This window comes from Vombatus ursinus, unplaced genomic scaffold (assembly GCF_900497805.2).
Source record: "Vombatus ursinus unplaced genomic scaffold, bare-nosed wombat genome assembly UNPS02010822.1, whole genome shotgun sequence".
NCBI lineage: Eukaryota > Metazoa > Chordata > Mammalia > Diprotodontia > Vombatidae > Vombatus > Vombatus ursinus.
Window position 1 is genome coordinate 5,224,756 of NW_020950600.1, and position 17,452 is coordinate 5,242,207.

General features: G+C 48.4%; 1 protein-coding gene across 1 annotated transcript in view; it reads left to right on the forward strand.

Annotated features, from left to right (window-relative positions):
* The window catches only part of CALML6 (calmodulin like 6), a 35,169-nt gene extending 19,407 nt beyond the window's left edge, over nucleotides 1-15,762 (forward strand). Inside the window, exons 2-5 of the mRNA XM_027855201.1 lie at nucleotides 13,058-13,232; nucleotides 13,623-13,767; nucleotides 14,166-14,266; nucleotides 15,693-15,762. Of these exons, the coding sequence (XP_027711002.1) occupies nucleotides 13,109-13,232; nucleotides 13,623-13,767; nucleotides 14,166-14,266; nucleotides 15,693-15,739 (417 nt within the window). The 5' untranslated portion in view covers nucleotides 13,058-13,108 and the 3' untranslated portion in view covers nucleotides 15,740-15,762. The remainder of the gene's footprint in view (nucleotides 1-13,057; nucleotides 13,233-13,622; nucleotides 13,768-14,165; nucleotides 14,267-15,692) is intronic.
* Nucleotides 15,763-17,452: the final 1,690 nt, after the last annotated feature.

Sequence of the window (17,452 nt, forward strand, 5' to 3'; positions counted from 1 at the left end):
TCAGAGCTGGGAGGGCTCTTAGAACAGGGAATGTCAGGGCTGGGAGGACCCTTAGAACAGGGAATGTCAGGGCCGGGAGGGCCCTTAGAACAGAGAATGTCAGAGCTGGGAGGACTATTAGAACAGAGAATGTCAGAGCTGGGAGGGCCCTTAGAACAGGGAATGTCAGAGCTGGGAGGGCCCTTAGAACAGGGAATGTCAGGGCTGGGAGGGGGACTTAGAATAGGGTATGGTAAATCTGGGAAGAATCTTAGAGCAGGAAATGAAAGATTATGTAGTATAGACTCTTATAACTTTGAGGGACCTTTGAAATCATCCAGTCTAAATCCCTCATTTACAGGAGAGGAAACGGAGGCCCAGTCAAGTTAATAATAGCCAATAGCTAACATATAGTACCTACTATGTGCCAAGCACTATTCGAAATGTTTTACAATCCTATTATAATTCTAGGAGGTAGGTGTTATTTATCCTAAATTTTACAGTTGAGGAAACTGAGGCAGGCATTAACGCAGGGACTTGCCCAGCTGTGGAAGTCAGGGGATAAACTTACTAGCTGTGTGAACATCTATGGATGGATTTGAATGGAGGCTTTTTGGATTCTCTAAGCCTTCACCTCTCCACACGAGTGTATATGCATATAGTCACGTATGTATCCCAGTTCAGTGAAATCAACACGTGATAGGTGCTTACTACGTGAAAGGTCCTCCAAGAAGTCTTCCTCCATGGAGGTGACCCTGGATTTGGAAGGCTGTGTTATCTGGGGATGAGCTCTGCAACATTCTGCTGAGCTGGAGGAGTGTCTGGGACCCAGATAAATAAACTCAAAATAGCAGGAGAGTATTAACATCTGGGGGACCAGAAGAAGGACATCATAGCAGGTGGTATATGAACTGAGACTTGAAGGACCCTCAGGACTCTTAGATGCAGAATTGAGAAGAGAGGGTGCTCCAGGCTTGAGGAATGGCTTCTGCAAAGGCAAGGAGATGGGAGATGAGTTGTAAAGTAAAGAGGAAGCAGCAAGTTGGCCAATTTGGCTGGAATGTAGAGTGTGTGAAGGGGAGTAATTGAGAGAGAAGGCTTGACATTAGGTTCAGGAGTCTGTATTTTTTTTTTTAGAAGCAAGGAACCAAAGAAGATTCTTAAGAAGAGAGTGACTGGGTCAGACCTGTGCCTTAGGAAAATTATTTTGGTAATTGTGCGGAGCATAGATTGGAAAGAGGATAGACTAAATGCAGGGAGGCCAAATAGGAGACTCACAATAGTCTAGGAGAAAAGAAACGTGGGACTGAGCTGGGGACAGGTTGTGTGAGTGAAGAGGATACTGTGCTGGGCCTGAAGTCAGGAACACCTGAGTTCAAATCCAGCTTTAGACACTTACTAGCTGTGTGACTTTGAGCAAGTCACTTAACCTCTTTCTGCCTCAGTTTCCTCAACTGTAAAATGGAGGTAATATTTGTAAAATGTGCTCAGCACATGGAAGTCATATAAATGCTAGTTATAATATTCTTATACCTTTACCTCTGTCTGCCTCAGTTTCCTCAACTATAAAGTGGAGATAACATTTGTAAAATGTGCTTAGCACATAGAAGCCATGTAAATGTTAGTTATGATATTCTTATCCTGTGAGCCAAAAGATAAAAAAGAGATTCGAAAGTTCAGAGGAGGGAGAGAAATCTCTGTGGGCTGGGCTGGGGGGGGTGGGAATCAGGAAAGGAGGTAGTAGCTGGGCTAGGCTTTGCTGAATGGGTAGGATGGACCCCAATGTGACATTCCCCTCCAAGCCCTCCGTGAGATCTTCAAGCACAGCCCCACTCACCCATGGAGGATTTCCACACCTATGAACATGGGCACACACAGAATGCAGGTCCAAACATATATGTATGGACATGTTGGGCAGGGGCTGGAATCCAGCCTGGCGCTGTCAGGGCTGGGTGAGTGGAGCTGGTACCATCTTGGATTCCTGCACTGATCATGCCGCCGTCCCTGTAGGGCCTTGGCTTTCTCCCAACTCAGCCTCTCTTGGGGCTTAGGGGCCTCCTCCATCCTCCCCCTTACTTAGGTTTCTGACCCTGGGGATGTTAGTGCCCTACTTTGGAGATGGCTCATTCATTTGTTCATTCAGCAAGTCTGAGCTCACACTCTCACAGGTGCCAAAGGGGCTAGGAAGACAGTCTCCCTGGTTCCCTGGCCTCAGGGAAACTTACAGTCTAACAGAGAGCCTGGGAGGGTGGCACAAGATGGAGTGGGACCAAAGGGGGCGATAAGAAATTTGGAAGTTCCGAGGGGACCGTGGGTTGGAGGGAGAATCTGGAAAGGACGCAGTAGAGGAGGCAGTGGTCACCTGAGCTAGGCCTAAGGGATGGCTAAGATTTCACTGGGAGGAGATGGAGGGAGGGAGGACATTCCAGGCAAGGGCTGGAGAATGCTCACAGTCCGTGCCCCCCCCCCGCCCCCAGCCATGACCCCATTAGTGCTAATGCTTTCTGCATCAGCAGGTTTCAGCCTTGGGCCAGTGGTCAAGGGAATAAGCATCTTAGCAGCTTTTTATATCCCTAGTGGAGAGTAAGGGCTGCTCCCCTTATATGGGGACAAGAGGCCTCACCTGTCATGTCAATAGCCTCAGAGCCCCAAGGGGACCGGAACAGATATCCAGTCCCATTCTCTTCACCCCCATCTGTCATTTCTTCCTTCCTCCCTTACCATCCACCCAAACACTTTAGGGAACCTAGGGTCTAAGAAACCAATGCTGGGTGCCTGTGTGTGTATTGGGGGGGTAGGGTAATGTGCGGGTCTTTTCTCCTGGACACAGATCCCTTGATTCCCCTTGGCCATAGGGAGTGGGGCAGTCAGTGTCTGGGCCTGTTTTTCCAGGAGGGCTGGGAGCTGTGGTCTGGAAAGGAGAGGGGAGGGAGAACTGTCTTCTACCATCAAACTCTGAGTCACAGCTCTGGAAATGGCCTCCCCTCCAAAAAACCAAAACAAATCCCCGAACCCAAAACAAGACCTGCTGCTTCTCTTTTCTCATCAGAGACAGGTGTGTGGGGAACCCCAAAACACTGAGGGAAGGGAGATCTGAACTCTGGCTCAAGGCTGACAGAACTGGAGGCAGATATCTCTCGATCCTTGGTTGGGGAAACTGAGGCCAGCAGCCCTGTGGATGGGGGAGGGAAAAAGTGAGTCCTTCCTGCAGAGGGGTAGAGCTGTTGTTCTCTCTCTGTCACTAAAAATGGGGGCAGCTGGGTGATGCAGTGGATAGAGTATCAGACCTGGAGTCAGGAAGACTCATCATCTTCCTGAGTTCAAATCTGGCCTCAGATACTGACTAGCTGTGTGACTCTGGACAAGTCACTTAACCTTGTTTGCCTCTTTTTCCTCATCTGTAAAATGAAGGAAATGGCAAACCACTCCAGTATCTTTGCCAAGAAAACCCCAACACTAAAAATTCTACTTCTAGGGAAAAGGAAAGGGTGCAGATGAGCACAAGGTGTGGGGGTATCCCTATATGTGTTTAAATTAGTGTATAAATTTCACCTTCTGTATCTGAGCGAGTGTGTCTTTGAGCACGTGGTCTGAGTGTGAGTCTATGTGGGATCTCCATTACCAGCCCAAGAACCTCAGCTGCTCCTGGGACTCATTCCTGGTCCTCAGAATTCAAAGGGAAAGATCGGCTTTCTAGGAGGAAACCCAGAATAGCTGGGGACTGACAGCCCTAGGGAGCAGCTCTGGTTTAGATGACCGTCAGGATGGAGCCCCTGGGCCTTGGGGAGCTGGGGCCCCACCTGTCTCCTCCTATAGAGGATTTTCCTAGTCCCCTCCTCTCCTCCCTCTCTCTCCCTCACCTCAGGCCAGGGCTCTGAGTTACTCAGGAGCCAACCCTCCAACAGAAGGGGAACAGTCCTCTTACAGGAGGGCCTGTGGGGTGGTAGTAATGGGAGCCTCCCCTGATCTCCGAGGTAAGGGGTACTGCTCCTTGATGCCTCACCATGCGGAAGGCCTAGCCTGGAGAATAGAGAGGCTGGGTTTTGCTTGGGGCTATGGGAGGGGGAGCACACACAGTTTCTGGGTCAGTATCCTAGTTTCAAATCCTGAGGAATCCCCACCATTCTCTCAGGCTGGACCCCTGGGAGAACTTGTAGCTCTTAGCCACCCCCATCTAATCATTTCCCTAGACCTGATCATTCTGCCTTCGACCTATTCATTCTAAAATATATGTCCCGTTGTCATTGCCTCTATTCTCCATCTTTATGCTCCCACTTTAAGTCAGCCCTTCATCTCATCCATTCATCCGTCCTTCCTTTCTTCCTTTCTCCTTCCCTCCCTCCCTCCCTTCCTTCTAACTCTATCTATCCATCTATCATTTTATTATCTATCTATCCATCCATCCTATCATCTATTGATCATTCTTCTTTATTTCCATCCAACTGTCTATCTCCCTATCCATCTATCATTTTATCTGTCATCTACCTATCCATCCACACTTCTCTCTATCATCTATCTCTTTATCCATCCATTCATCCATCCATCCACCCATCCACTTAAGAAGTATTTATCTCTTCTTGTCTAGGCTATTAAACTAGCTTCTGGTCTCTCTCTTCTAATCTTTCCATGGAGGCTGCCAGATTAAATTTCCTAATGACCAATTCATTTCAACCAACACTTATTAATCACCTACTGTATGCAGGGTCTTGTGCTCAATTGGGAACATGAAGATGACAGTAAAAGCCTTGCCTTCTAAGAACTTATCATCTAGTGGTGGAAAGATACATCCATGTGCAAGTATGACAAAAGATAGGCTATGATGGGGGGAATTAAATTCCAGTCAATGAACATTTATTAAGTACCTGCTGTGTGCCAGGCACTGGGGAAGATTAAAATAAGGAACAGCGCTTGACCTCAAGAAATTTGCATATGACTCGGTAAGGGGAGCAAGATGTCATATATTCAGAAAAGCAAATACAAGTATAGGGATCGGGGCAAGACCTATGGTCACATTGCCAATGCAGGTTGGCATCTTCTCTGAGACTTAGAATCTTAGAGAGTTACATGGGGCACTGAGAGGGCAGGTCACTTGCCCAGGGTCACACACAACTCATAACTAAGGTAGGAGTTGAAAGCATTTAAGGGTTGCAGGATACTTCATAAATATGATCTCGTTTGAGATTCACAACAACCTTGGGAGGTGGGTGTTTTAATTAACCTCATTTCACAGATGAGGAAACTGAGATAGAAGTTAAGCGAGTTGGCAGCCATGTATTACGAGATAGCACAATGAATAGATCCTGGAGTCAGGAAGATTTGAGTTCAAATGTGACCTCAAAACCCTCACTGAGTGACCCTGGGCAAGTCACTTTACTTCTGCCTGACTTAGTTTCTTCATCTTAAAATGACGATAATAATAGTACCCACCTCTCAGGGTTGTTGTAAGGATAAACTGAGATAATAACATATAAAGTGCTTTGCAAACCTCAAAGTGCTATATAAATGTTATTTATTATTATTACTAATTATGATTACTCGAAATCACACACAGCTAGTGTCTGAGGCAGGATTTGAACTATGGTTTTCCCATCTCCAAGCCCAATGCTCTGTGTACTGTGGCACCCCCTAGAGGCCTTCTACCTGAGCTGCCCTTGGTGTCTGTATATTCAAAAGAAACTGGGGAAGAAGACAGCATTAATAATTGGGATGGGGGAAGAATCAGGAAGGGCCTCTAAGAAACATGGCAGGTGAGCTGTGCTTGGAAGGAAATTTGGAATCAAAGAGGGAAGGGAGGAGGGAATGGATAAAGGCAGGAGATGAAATGTTGTAGAAGTGGAACAATCGAGTTGGCCAATCAGAGGGGATCGAATAATGGGCAAAAAAGATTAGATGTTTGAGTGGGGACAAATCACTTTCACCTGGCAGAGAGCTGAGGGAGCAGGACGTGAGAAGTTTTATAAAAGAACTAGCTGGGTCCTGGAGGAAGGAAGAGGGGAAGAAAAGAAGGGAAAGAGGAAAGAAAGGAGGGAGGAAGGGAGGGAGGAAAGAAGGAAGGGAGGAAGAAAGGGAAGGAAGGAGGAGGGGAGAGAGTGTGGGAGGAAGAAAAGGAAGAAGGAAGAAAGGGAGGAAGAAAGGGATGGAGGGAGGAAGAAAGGAGGAAAGAAGGATGGAGGAAGAAAGGAAAGAAGGAAGGAAAGAAGGATAGAGGAATGGAAGGAAGGAGAGAAGGGAAGAAAGGAGGAAGGGGAAGGATGGAAGAAGAAAGGAAAGAGGGAAGGAAGGAAGGATAGAGGGATGGAAGGAGAGAAGGGAAGAAAGGATGAAGGAAGGGTGGAGGAAAGAAGGAGGGAAGGAAGGAAGGCTCAAGGAAGGGAGGGATAAATGGACTCTACATGGAGATGGCCAGGGAGAGACAGAATGGTTGGGCAGAGTAGGGAGAAGGCAGGGAAAGGACAGGAGCTACGAAGTAGCAGAATTTGATACAATATGCCAATGTCTGTTATTTCTATAGCACTTTAATGTTTGCAAACATGTTAACTCATTTGAGCCTCACAAGAGCCCCCATCGGAGATATTGTCTTCAGTCAATCAATCAATCAATCAACATTTATTAAGAGCCTACTTCATGCTGGGCACTTTTATAAATAGGGAAACCAAGACTCAGAGAAGTAAGTAGTGTTTTGCCCATGGTCACACAGCTAGTGGGTGGTGGAGGAAGGATGTGAACCCAGGTCCACTTGACTTCCAAGTCCAGTGTTTTCTCCACACCGCCTCCTGGGAGCTAGAGCACTCTTGAGATAAGGCTGTAAGAGTACCTGGAACCAAATTGTGGAGGAAGCACGTTGAATCCCAGGGTTGGGTGTTTATGCATTAGTCTGACTTATCGAGTGGCCAAAGTCTAGACTCCACAGGAGTCTCCTGCATTCCTCTTAGCATTTTCCAAGTGTTTAGTCTCCCCAGACTCCATTTGACAGATGGGGAAACTGAGACACAGGGAGGTGAGATTATTTGCCCAAAGTCACACTGGCAGTAAGCATCAGAGAGCATTTGAACTCAGGTCCTCTGACTCCAAGTGAGCCCATGGACCGTCTGTCCTGGATGGCTGCTCCCCTTCTCCCTTCCCCTTTGGCTTCCCTGCCCTTCCCATCCCATACCCCAGACTCATTCCTGCTGCATCGCTCCCCCTGCTCAGCCACATTCTAATCCTCCTTTCAGTCTTCCAGCTCTCAGAGGGTTCCTTGTCCGCCAAAACTTAAGGCACCACCCAGCTAAGCACTTCATTCTAAACAATGTGGCACAGAGAGAACGGACAGTGCGGTGGAAAAAGCACTGGCAAAAATATTCCCCAAAAGAGAAGAAAGTTCAGAAGGAGATCCTCATAGGCAGGGCAACTTTGTTACTACCATGTCAAACTGAACATATCCTGTAAAAACCAAATTGTTCGTGACAGGCATTCACAGTTTCATATACAACTCTTTATTCTTTGTGTATTGAAACATCCATTTAAAAAAAGTTTATGACAAAAAGATTTAAAAAACAAAAGCACTGGCTATATTATCTGGAGAAACCTGAATTCAAATCCTTCCTCTGACTCTTAGACTTCTACTATTAGTAATAACTCATACTTAGATAGCAATTTATATACATAGATGGCGGGGGCGGGGAGAGAGAGTGTGTATATATACACACACATAAAGAGAGAGTATATATACACATATATACTTTCTATATATAATTTATTCACAGTTTTATGGCCTCTAGATAAGTTACACTAATGTGTAAATAATCTTCTTTGATCCTCATAATAAGCGGGTGAAATGGGTACAAGTGCACCTAATTTACAGATGAGGAAATTGAGGCTCAGAAGGGCTAAATAATTTGCCCACAGTCACACAAGCAATAAGCATCAGAGGCAATTTTTGGACCCAAGTCTTTCTTCACTCTGAATCTAATGCACCTTTTGCTACATCAGATTGCCTTCTCAACTAACTGCTCAACTAACTGTATGACCATGGACCATTACATTTTTTTCTGAGCCTCAGTTGCTCTCCTATAAAATGGAGACCACTAATCTCTGTAGGGACCACCTCATGGTCTTATTGGGGTGGCCATGTGATGCAGTGGATAGAGTGCTGGGTCTGGAGTCATCTTCCTGAGTTCAAATCTGGCCTCAGACTTTTACTAGTTGTGTGACTCTGGGCAAGTCAGTTAACCCTGTTGGCCTCAGTTTCTTCATCTGTAAAATGAGCTGGAGAAGGAAATGGCAAACCACTCCAACACCTTTACCAAGTCAACATGAGATAAATGAACACAAAATGAAGCCACAAGGGGACACCACAGTGCACAAAGTACTGTGCCTGGAGTAAGGAAGAGCTGAGTTCAAATCCAGCCCTAGATACTTCCTAGCTGTGTGACCCTGGGCAAGACACTTCACCCTTTGGGTGCCTCAGTTTCTTCATCTGTAAAATAGGAATAATAATAGCCTTTTCTCCACAGGGTTATGGTGATGATAAAATGAAATAATATTTGTAAAACATTTTGGAAAAATTTAAGCACTGTATAATGGTAGCTATTATTATAATTATAATATGTGTAAACTTTAGGATTAAAGTGCTTTGCAAACCTCAGTGTCACATAAATGGATTATTCATTAATATCTTTATCATTATTATTACTCTGGGTGTTGCTCTATAATTGTTTCCTATGTATGAATTTTGTGTCCATAATCAGACTGTAGGCTCCTTGAGCACCGGGGTCCTCCAGAGCCACCTTAGAAGTCAGATGAACTTTTACCTCATTTCATCTTCATTCAAGGTTCAACTCAGTTGCCACCTCCTACAGGAAGCCTTCCCTGATCTCCAAGTTGTCAGTGCTCTCTCTTTCCTTCAATTACCTCATATTTACTTCCCTGTCTACATGTTGTATCCCTATAACTCTACTGGAATGTCAGCTCCTTGAGGGCAGGGGAACATTTTGTTTTGGTGCATCTTTGTATTCCCCTATGAGGTAGCTAGTTTGATAGCCAAGGGTTAAATTTTCGGTATGAATATAGATATCTTGGAAATTGGCAAACACTAAAAATTAGGGCTTGATTTATAGTTTTGTTGCATATCTCTAGACTTCAGAAAATGATAGAGAAATATTAATAACACGGATTAAACTTGAAAGTGTTATTCTCATGTTCCTTGCCCCCTCCTCCCTCCTGCCCCGCTTTGAACTGAATAGATATTTTAAAAATGTTTGTTGCTGAATCAAACTGAAACATCACTAGCTTTAGGTGGGGAAACCGAGGCTGGAGGGGATAGAGAAATGTTCCTGGATAGGACAGGGTGGCCCAGAAGTTCATGAAGTCCTGTCCTATGGGTATCTGGGGACCTGAACCCTGAGCCACAGGCAGGAAAGGAAGGTACTGACTGACTTCCAATATGAGAATTCGTTGTTGTTTATCCTTTTGTTCTTGAAGAGGACCATGACATCAGGAAGGTGATGCCATGACTTGCAAGTGAATTGAATTGAAGCGAGGCAGGGCTGTGCAAAGTCACCAGCCTTACTCATTCCTCCGGAGCCACCTGGGTCCAGTGGCAAGATATAGATCATGGTTATATCTTGGTGGTAGGAAGGGGACAGACAGGGGCAGCCCCAAGGAGAGAATGAGTGTCCAAAAATAGGGCCCCAGCTTACTGCTGCCCAAACCATAAATGGCTCCTCGAAGCCCCAGCCCCAGGGGAATGAATGGGGCGGACAGTGCCCAGCCCCGGGCGGAGACTAAAACCCAGCTCTGTGCTCCTGCTCAAACCTGAGCTGAATTGACCCAGGAGCAGCCCCACGAAACTCAGCTGGACCATGGTGAGTACAGCTGAATGCAGTGATCCTCTCCAGAGTGAACCCACGTGGCAGTGACCCTTAGGCTGGGGTAGAGGAAGAAGCCAGAGCTGGGGCTCCTAGGGCTGGGGCGAAGGTATGCAGAATGGGAATAAGGTCAGAATTCTAAGTTAAGGAACTCATGATGGCCAGTTCTGCATTGGCAGGCGGTGTGGTGTACTGGAGACAGGGCTGACTTCAGAAGCAAAAGACCTGGGTTCAAGTCCTGCCTTTGTGTGACCCTGGGGACAAGAACAGAAAGGGCAGAATGATCGCTGGTCTCATCTCCATAGGCAGAGAGAGCTTCTGCAGAGGCAATTCCTTATTCCCAAGAAATCACAAAGTAGTCCTCCCCCCACCCCTGCCAAATCTAACCAAACCAACAAGCATTTATTAAACACTTACTAGGTGCAAGACACTATTTGATGGGAAAATAAAGACAGAACTGAACAATTCTTGTCCTCAGGAAACTTACATTCTATTTGGGGGGAGGGGCATGCTCAAACAGACTAACAGATTAGTTAATAGGCACATAGAGTAATTATATGCGAGATAATTTGTGGAGGAAGGACAGGGGGCTCAAGAAAGGCTTCTCATACTGGATGGTAAGCAAGTAGAAACTTGAAGGATGCTGGAAGAGGCCAAGGTGAAGAGAGAGGGCATTCCTGATGTGGGGAACAGCCTGATGAGGGGCACAGAGGCAGTAGATAGAATGTTCTCCCACCTTTAAGGGAGCAGTAAGGGATTTAAGAGAGCACTAAACAGGGTAGTTTGACTGGCCTTTAGAGAGTGTGAAGGGGGATCATGGGTAACAAGACCGAAAAGGTAAGACAGAGCCAGAATGTGAAACAGGAGAGTTTATAATTTATCCCAGAGGCAATAGGAAGCCACAGAATTTTTTGAGCAGGGAAGTGACATGATCAGAGGGGTAGGAAGATCATTTTGGAAATTATGTGGAAAAGGGAGTAGAGAAGGAAGAGGCTAGAAACTGGGAGGTCAATTAAGAGGTTGCTGCAGTTAGTACAGGCAGAGGGATGAGATCCAGTGGAGAACAGGTGATGGAGGCAAAGGGCATTGTGGGGATAGACTTGGCAAGACCAGACCCTACTGATTAGTTATAGGAAAAGGAACAGATAGGAATAAGCATTTATTAAGCTCCTACTATGCACCAGGCACATAGCTTCACAAGTGTCTCTTTTGAAAGTCACACAACCGGTAAGTGTCCGAGTTGGGATTTGAATTCAGATCTTCCTGGTGCCAGACCGAGTGCTCTCTCCACTGCAGCTCCTTAGCTACCTCTATTGAAGAGGGGATACCGGGGTATGAAGCACTGGGGAGAGGGAAGAAAAGTGAATAGTATTTTTGAATTAGCACCTGGGTGCCTGGAAGGATTATGCTACCTTCAATAGAAATAGGGGAAAGAGAAAGAAAAGGATTTGGGGGGGAGATAATGAGTTCTGTTTTGGCCACCTCGAGTTGCCAATCTGTACCGCACACCCAGTTGGAAATATTCAACAAGCAGTTAATTGATGACGTGAGTCCAGAGTTCAGAGAGACTGGGACTGGCCATATTTATAGATCTGGAAGTCATCAACATAGAGATGGTAATTAAGCTCATTGGTAGCTGATGAGAGAACCTAGAGAGACAGTGGAGAGAGATGAGGGAAGGAAATGGAAGATGACATTTTCCCAATATGCCCCAAATCAGGCATAACCCAGAAGCTTAGTCTCAGGGATGGTTTTGCCATCCCCAGAAAAGGTCTTGGGTTGGTATAAATGGTCTTGGGTTGGTTTGTCTTCTTGGAGCTCATTCTGCTTGGAAGTGGAGATGGGTCTAGTACAGGGGTGGGGAACCTATGGCCTTAAGGCCACGTGTGGCCTTCTAGGTCCTCAAGTATGACCCTTGGACTGAATCCAAACTTCACGGAATAAATCCCCTTAAGAAAAGGATTGGTTCTGTCTAACTTGTACTCAGTCAAAAGGCCACACCTGAGGACCTAGAAGGGCATACGTGGCCTTGAGGCCGCAGGTTCCCCACCCCTGGTCTAGCAGATGAGCAGGTATGGGAGGAGCGCTTGTTAGCTGTAGGTAACACAGAGCTAGCTGAGTTTCTGAATCTGGGAGTTCTTGGGGCCAGGACCATGCTCTGAATCTAAGATCTGTAAGAAGTTTCCATCTCCTTCTCTCTTTTTCAGTCCCCTCTCCCATTTAGGGAAAGTCATCAGGGTTTCTGGGAATGGGAGGGGAGAGAGAAATGAAGGCATGATACAAAGAAGGGTATGGGGAGTAGAGATGGCAGCTTCCTTCTCTCTGCAAGGTTCTCACCCATGCCTTTGGAACCTGGTGTTGCTTCCCTAGAGCAGCTAGGTGGCACCATAGTGCATAGAGTGCCTGGCCTGGAGTTTGGAGGACATATATCCCTGAGTTCAAATCTGGACTCATACACTTCCTAGCTGTGTGACCCTGGGCAAGTCACTTACCCCAGTTTGCCTCAGTTTCCTCATCTGTAAAATGAGCTGGAGAAAGAAATGACAAACCACTCTAGCATCTTTGCCAAGAGAACCCTAAATGGGGTCACAAAGAGTTGGATATGACTGAAAATGACTGAAGAACAACAAAGCTGCTTCCCTGGCTTTGCCACTTGCTACCAGCATCCTTAGGCAAGCCGTTCTTGTGCTCTGGCCTCAGTTTCCCCATATATAAAATGATAGGGTTGGACTAGATAATTTCTAAGGCCCTTTCAGCTCTAAGAGGCTATGAATCTATGAATGGGACCCAGGACAGCAAGAGTAAATACATGGAAGTAGTGGGTGGGTTCCCCATGTGGAAGTCCTGCCCAGGGCCCCTCTAGGCTGTCATCTAGTCATGCCTGGCTCCACCATAGGGCAGGACAAATAGAATGAAGCTGTAGTGGTAGAGATAGAGGAAACTGGAATGTAGGACCCTCCTTGAGGATCTTTGTACCTAGCACAGTGACTGGCATATAGTAGGAGCTTAAAAAACACTTCTTGTTTAATTGAATTTAGATGGGAGGCAGCATTTCCCAACAGGGAGGATCATGAACCCTTGAGATGGTGCCCAGGGAAATCCCCAGCCCCAGATAGGAGGCTGGAACCGTAGCTCTTGACCTTGACCCTGACCCTGGGCTAAAGAAGCCTCAAAGGTGGAGAAATGGATTCTATGACTGTGGACATGATTGTGTGTCTGGTGTTCTGTAGACCGACCGACTGTCAGCCGATCAGATCAAGGAATACAAAGGCATCTTCGAGATGTTTGATGAGGAGGGCAATGGATTGGTGAAGACAACTGAGCTGGAACGGCTAATGAGCCTACTGGGCATCAACCCCACTAAGAGCGAACTGGGGACAATGGCCAAGGAAGTGGACAAAGACAGTGAGGACACTGGGCTGGATACCCACTGGCCCTCTCCCTCCTATCCCATTCACTGACCAGTCTGAGGGGGGGAAGATAGCACCCATTCTGAAAGGAGGAGACAGACCTTGCACTCAGGGAGTTCCCAGTGGGGGGGAGGCAGGGGACACACAGCTCCTACCCTCAGGGAGTCTGTGGTCTGGGCAGGGAGGAGACAGCCCCTGTCCTCAGTGAGTCCCTTATCTGAGGAGGGAGACACAATCCTCACCCGCAGGGAATCCATAGTCTTGGGGAGAGGGAGGGAGGCAGTCCTTGTCCTCAGAGAGACGGGAGCTCTGGGGCCACTTCATGGGGCACAGACCCCTGAAGCTGCCTCCTATCCACATCTGGGAAACTGATTTTTCCTTTCAGACAAAGGCACCTTTAACTGTGACAGCTTTTTGTCACTGATGGGCATTTATCATGAGAAAGCCAAAAACCAGGATGTTGAGCTGAGGGCAGCGTTCAAGGTCTTTGACAAGGAGGCCAAAGGTTACATAGACTGGGACACTCTCAAGTGAGACACCTCTGTGTGGGTGGGGGGGGAAGGGGAGATCCTGCATGGGAATGGGGCACAGGGGGCAGCAGAATATTGTGAGCTCAGTCTCACTAGTACTGGGGACGAAGGTCTGGGAGGAGGAAATTAAATGGGGAACCCCCACCCTGTGCTGACAGGGAGACACGCACTGGTCTTCAGGGAGCCCACAAACATTACTCTGGAGGGTGGAGTGCAGTCTAAGTCAGTCTTTACTCTTGGGAAACCCCAAGTCTGAAGGCTGAACTGGGGGCAGTAATAAAGGTCAGCCCTGTTTGGCCACTGGGAGAGCAGCAGAGGAGGAGGGGAGGACAGCAAGGAAGCCTTCCTGGAGGAAGCCTGGTTCAGTTTTGTGGGGCTTGGGGGATTCTCTGTGCTAGGTACGTGCTCATGAATGCTGGGGAACCTCTTAATGAGGTGGAAGCTGAGCAGATGATGAAAGAGGCTGACAAAGATGGTGATGGAACCATTGATTATGAAGGTAAGGATACGCCCCACCCCCACTGTCCCCAGGACCCGAGATTAGGACCCAGCCCCGCCCCCTCCTCGGCCCCGCCGCCCAAAGGCCCATTGGTCAGAATCTCCCAACCCAAGGGGACCCTAGATCCGCCTCCTGCCCCTCCCCAACCAAGTGCTCAGAGCAGTCCCACCACCTCTCACCCTGTAGCTTGGGCAGGGGCAGTGAGGCTGCCCTTCGCTAGCCTAGCAGCAGGGGGCAATAGAGACTCAGGAAGGGCCAGGCCCCGGGGTACGAGGGGGGCAGGCTCCTGGGAGTGGGAGCAGGTGGGCAGGCTGGGATGCTGCAGCCTCCTTTCCTTTGCGGGTCTGCCTCTCTGCCCCAGCGCAGCAGCCTCGGCTGGGGAAGGACAGCTCAGCCCCGTTCTCTTCCTAATTGTACCTTCCCTTCCCTTCTCATCTACCCATCTCTGTCTGGACCTCCTTCTTTGTCTCTGTCTCTCCACCCCTGGTTCTGTTTTCTGACTCGGCCCCCTTAGCACTCTCCTTCCCCCTTCCCCCTGTTTCCCTCCTTGTCTGGGACTCTCTTGCCTTTGCCCCCATCTCTCCTGGTCCCTCCCTGTCTGCCTCTGTCTTTGTCCTTTGTCTATTTTTTCTGTACCCCGTGTGTCTCTGCCTTTGTCTCTCTGCTTGTCCCAGACGCTGCTGTCTCTGCCTCTGCTCCCCATCTCTTCTCGTGCCCGTCAGCCTCTGTCCTTGTCCACAGTCTCTCTCTGCTCTCTATCCCCATCTCTTTCCTTTCTGTCTCTGCTCGCCCCTCCCTCCTTTCCTTGTCCCTCTCTCCTCTCTATCTCTGCCTGTCCCCTCCCTTCTCTCCTTGTCCTTCTGTCCTCTGCCTCTGTCCCTTTGTCCTGGTCCTTCTCTTTCCCCCTCCTCTCTGTCCCTGCATCTCTGGGAGGCCTGGCCCGAGAGACAGTCTTTCCTCCTGGCTTCCTCAGTGGTGGAATATGGAGGGAAGTTTTGGGACGGGGAAGCCGAGTTCCAGGCTTGGCTGGCTCTGCTCCTCTCTCCTCTCTCCTCTCCCTCGTTGGCATTGGGGTGGAGAGGACTGAGACAGCAGCTACCTTTCAGGGCTGTTCTTGGGGTGCATTGAAGGGGATTGGGGGGATTTCCCAGTTAGATCTCAGACCCAAATAAAATACACCTCTGAAGGGGGGCAGTCCACTGCCCCTTGGTCATTCAGTTATTGTGGGTGGGCTTTCTTTGCTACTCTAGGTAAGGAAAACACTCAGCTCTTCATGCTCGCAGATTAGCCAGGTCTGGGCAGCTGCCTGCCTGGCCCCCCTCACAATGTTACCACTGGGAATGAGTGGGGAGGAGTTGGGGTTCAGAGGACTGTTGCCTCTTCTGGGGGTGGGAATGATCTCTGACTCCCACATTCATGCCCTCAGAGTTTGTGGCCATGATGACTGGAGAATCTTTTAAGCTCGTCCAGTAGCGATGGATGGACGGCCCAGGTCCTGATTAGGCAACGCAGTACCCCTCCCCTGCAAGCCCCTGTTTAATAAATTTTCTTTATAAAGACTTCCTTTTGAGCCTCAGAAATACCCTGCTGCACCACGTTCCTTCCTCAGATATGACTACTGCCCCCCTCCCCCCAATCTGTTAACGGCTTCTCTGTAGGCTCAGTTCTGGGGGAACCAGGCAGAAGCTCCAGTGGGTGTCACAGGTGCTGGTGCAACTGCTCCCTGCCCCCATTCTAACCCCACCACCATTTCAGGATTCCATCAGCTTTGAAGTCTTGCCACTACCCCGCCCCCCCAAGGCCTTCTCCTCCCCCTCTTCCTGCCTCCCCCAATGGGGAGGGACGAGGAACAAAACAAAAAATCTGGGCCCAGCATTCAGGGGTGGGAAGGGAAGCCACAGCCAAGGGGAGAGCCCTCTGGTTACTAGCTCCAAGGCAGCAGAGCACCCTGGCCACTGGAGTCCAAGGGCCTGAGCTCCCGCACCTCCTCTGGAAAATGAAGGGGTTATTGAACCACGGCTGGAAGTTGCCGAGGCAGATTTAGGCTTGATAGGAAGAACTCCCTCTTCCCTGAAGGCCTTCAGGCAAGGGCTGAATGATCAGTTGTTGGGTCAGGCTGAATGACCAGTTGTTGGGTCAGGCTGTATGACCAGTTGTTGGGTCAGGCTGAATGATCAGTTGTTGGGTCAGGCTGAATGACCAGTTGTTGGGTCAGGCTGTATGACCAGTTGTTGGGTCAGGCTGTAGAGGGTTCTAGTCAGGTACAGGGTGGGCACTTCCAGTAATCTTCACATTTCAGCTCCGCAGTTTCCTCGGTGACCTGGAGTAGGTCATACTACCCCCTAGACACCTCGCTTTGCTCATCCATATAGTGGGGAGTTTGGAGGAGGTGCAAGCACATACATTTAGAGTGGAAAAGGGCTGCCTGGTCCAACCCGGGGAGTGGTTGGTTTACCACGCACGGTAAATGGCTGAGGCGAAATGACTTACCATTCCCCCTGGCAGGAAGGATAGAGCTGGGTGTTCAACTGCAGATGCCCCCTCCAGGGGCAAGAAGGGAACCCTTCTGGGGAGCTGCTAGAAAGGCAGATGCCTTTGGCTCTGGCCACACAGCATGTCCATCAGTATCAAAGGCAGGACTGATAATAATAATTATAATAGCTGACATATAGCGCCTACTACGGGCCAGGCACTGTGCTAAGTGCTTTACAAATATTATCTCATTTGAACCTCACAACAACCCTGGGAGACAGGTGCTATTATGATCCTCATTTTACAGATGAAGAAACGGAGGCAAAGAGAGGTTAAGTGACTTGCGCAGGGTCATACAGCTCATGAATGTCGGAGGCTGCATGTGAACTCAGGTCTTCCTGACTCCAGGCCCCCTGCACCATGTCAAAGGCCCTTCTGGTATGCCACCCTCCCTCTCTCCCATTGCACAGTCACAGATCAGAAGGTCAGGGTTCCAGATTCATATCTGGGAGAGGGATAAGAGCCCTGGGTTCAAATCCTACCTTTGTCATTTACCATCTAGATGCACTTGAGCTACTGGTTGAGAGCTCAAATGAGATAGTACCTGGCATACAGTCAGTGCTTAATAAATGCTCTGTCCATTTATCTGTCTCACTGGGAGAAGAAAGGACAAGACAGAGAATGCTCGCTCGTTGCCCCAACACATTTGCTGTC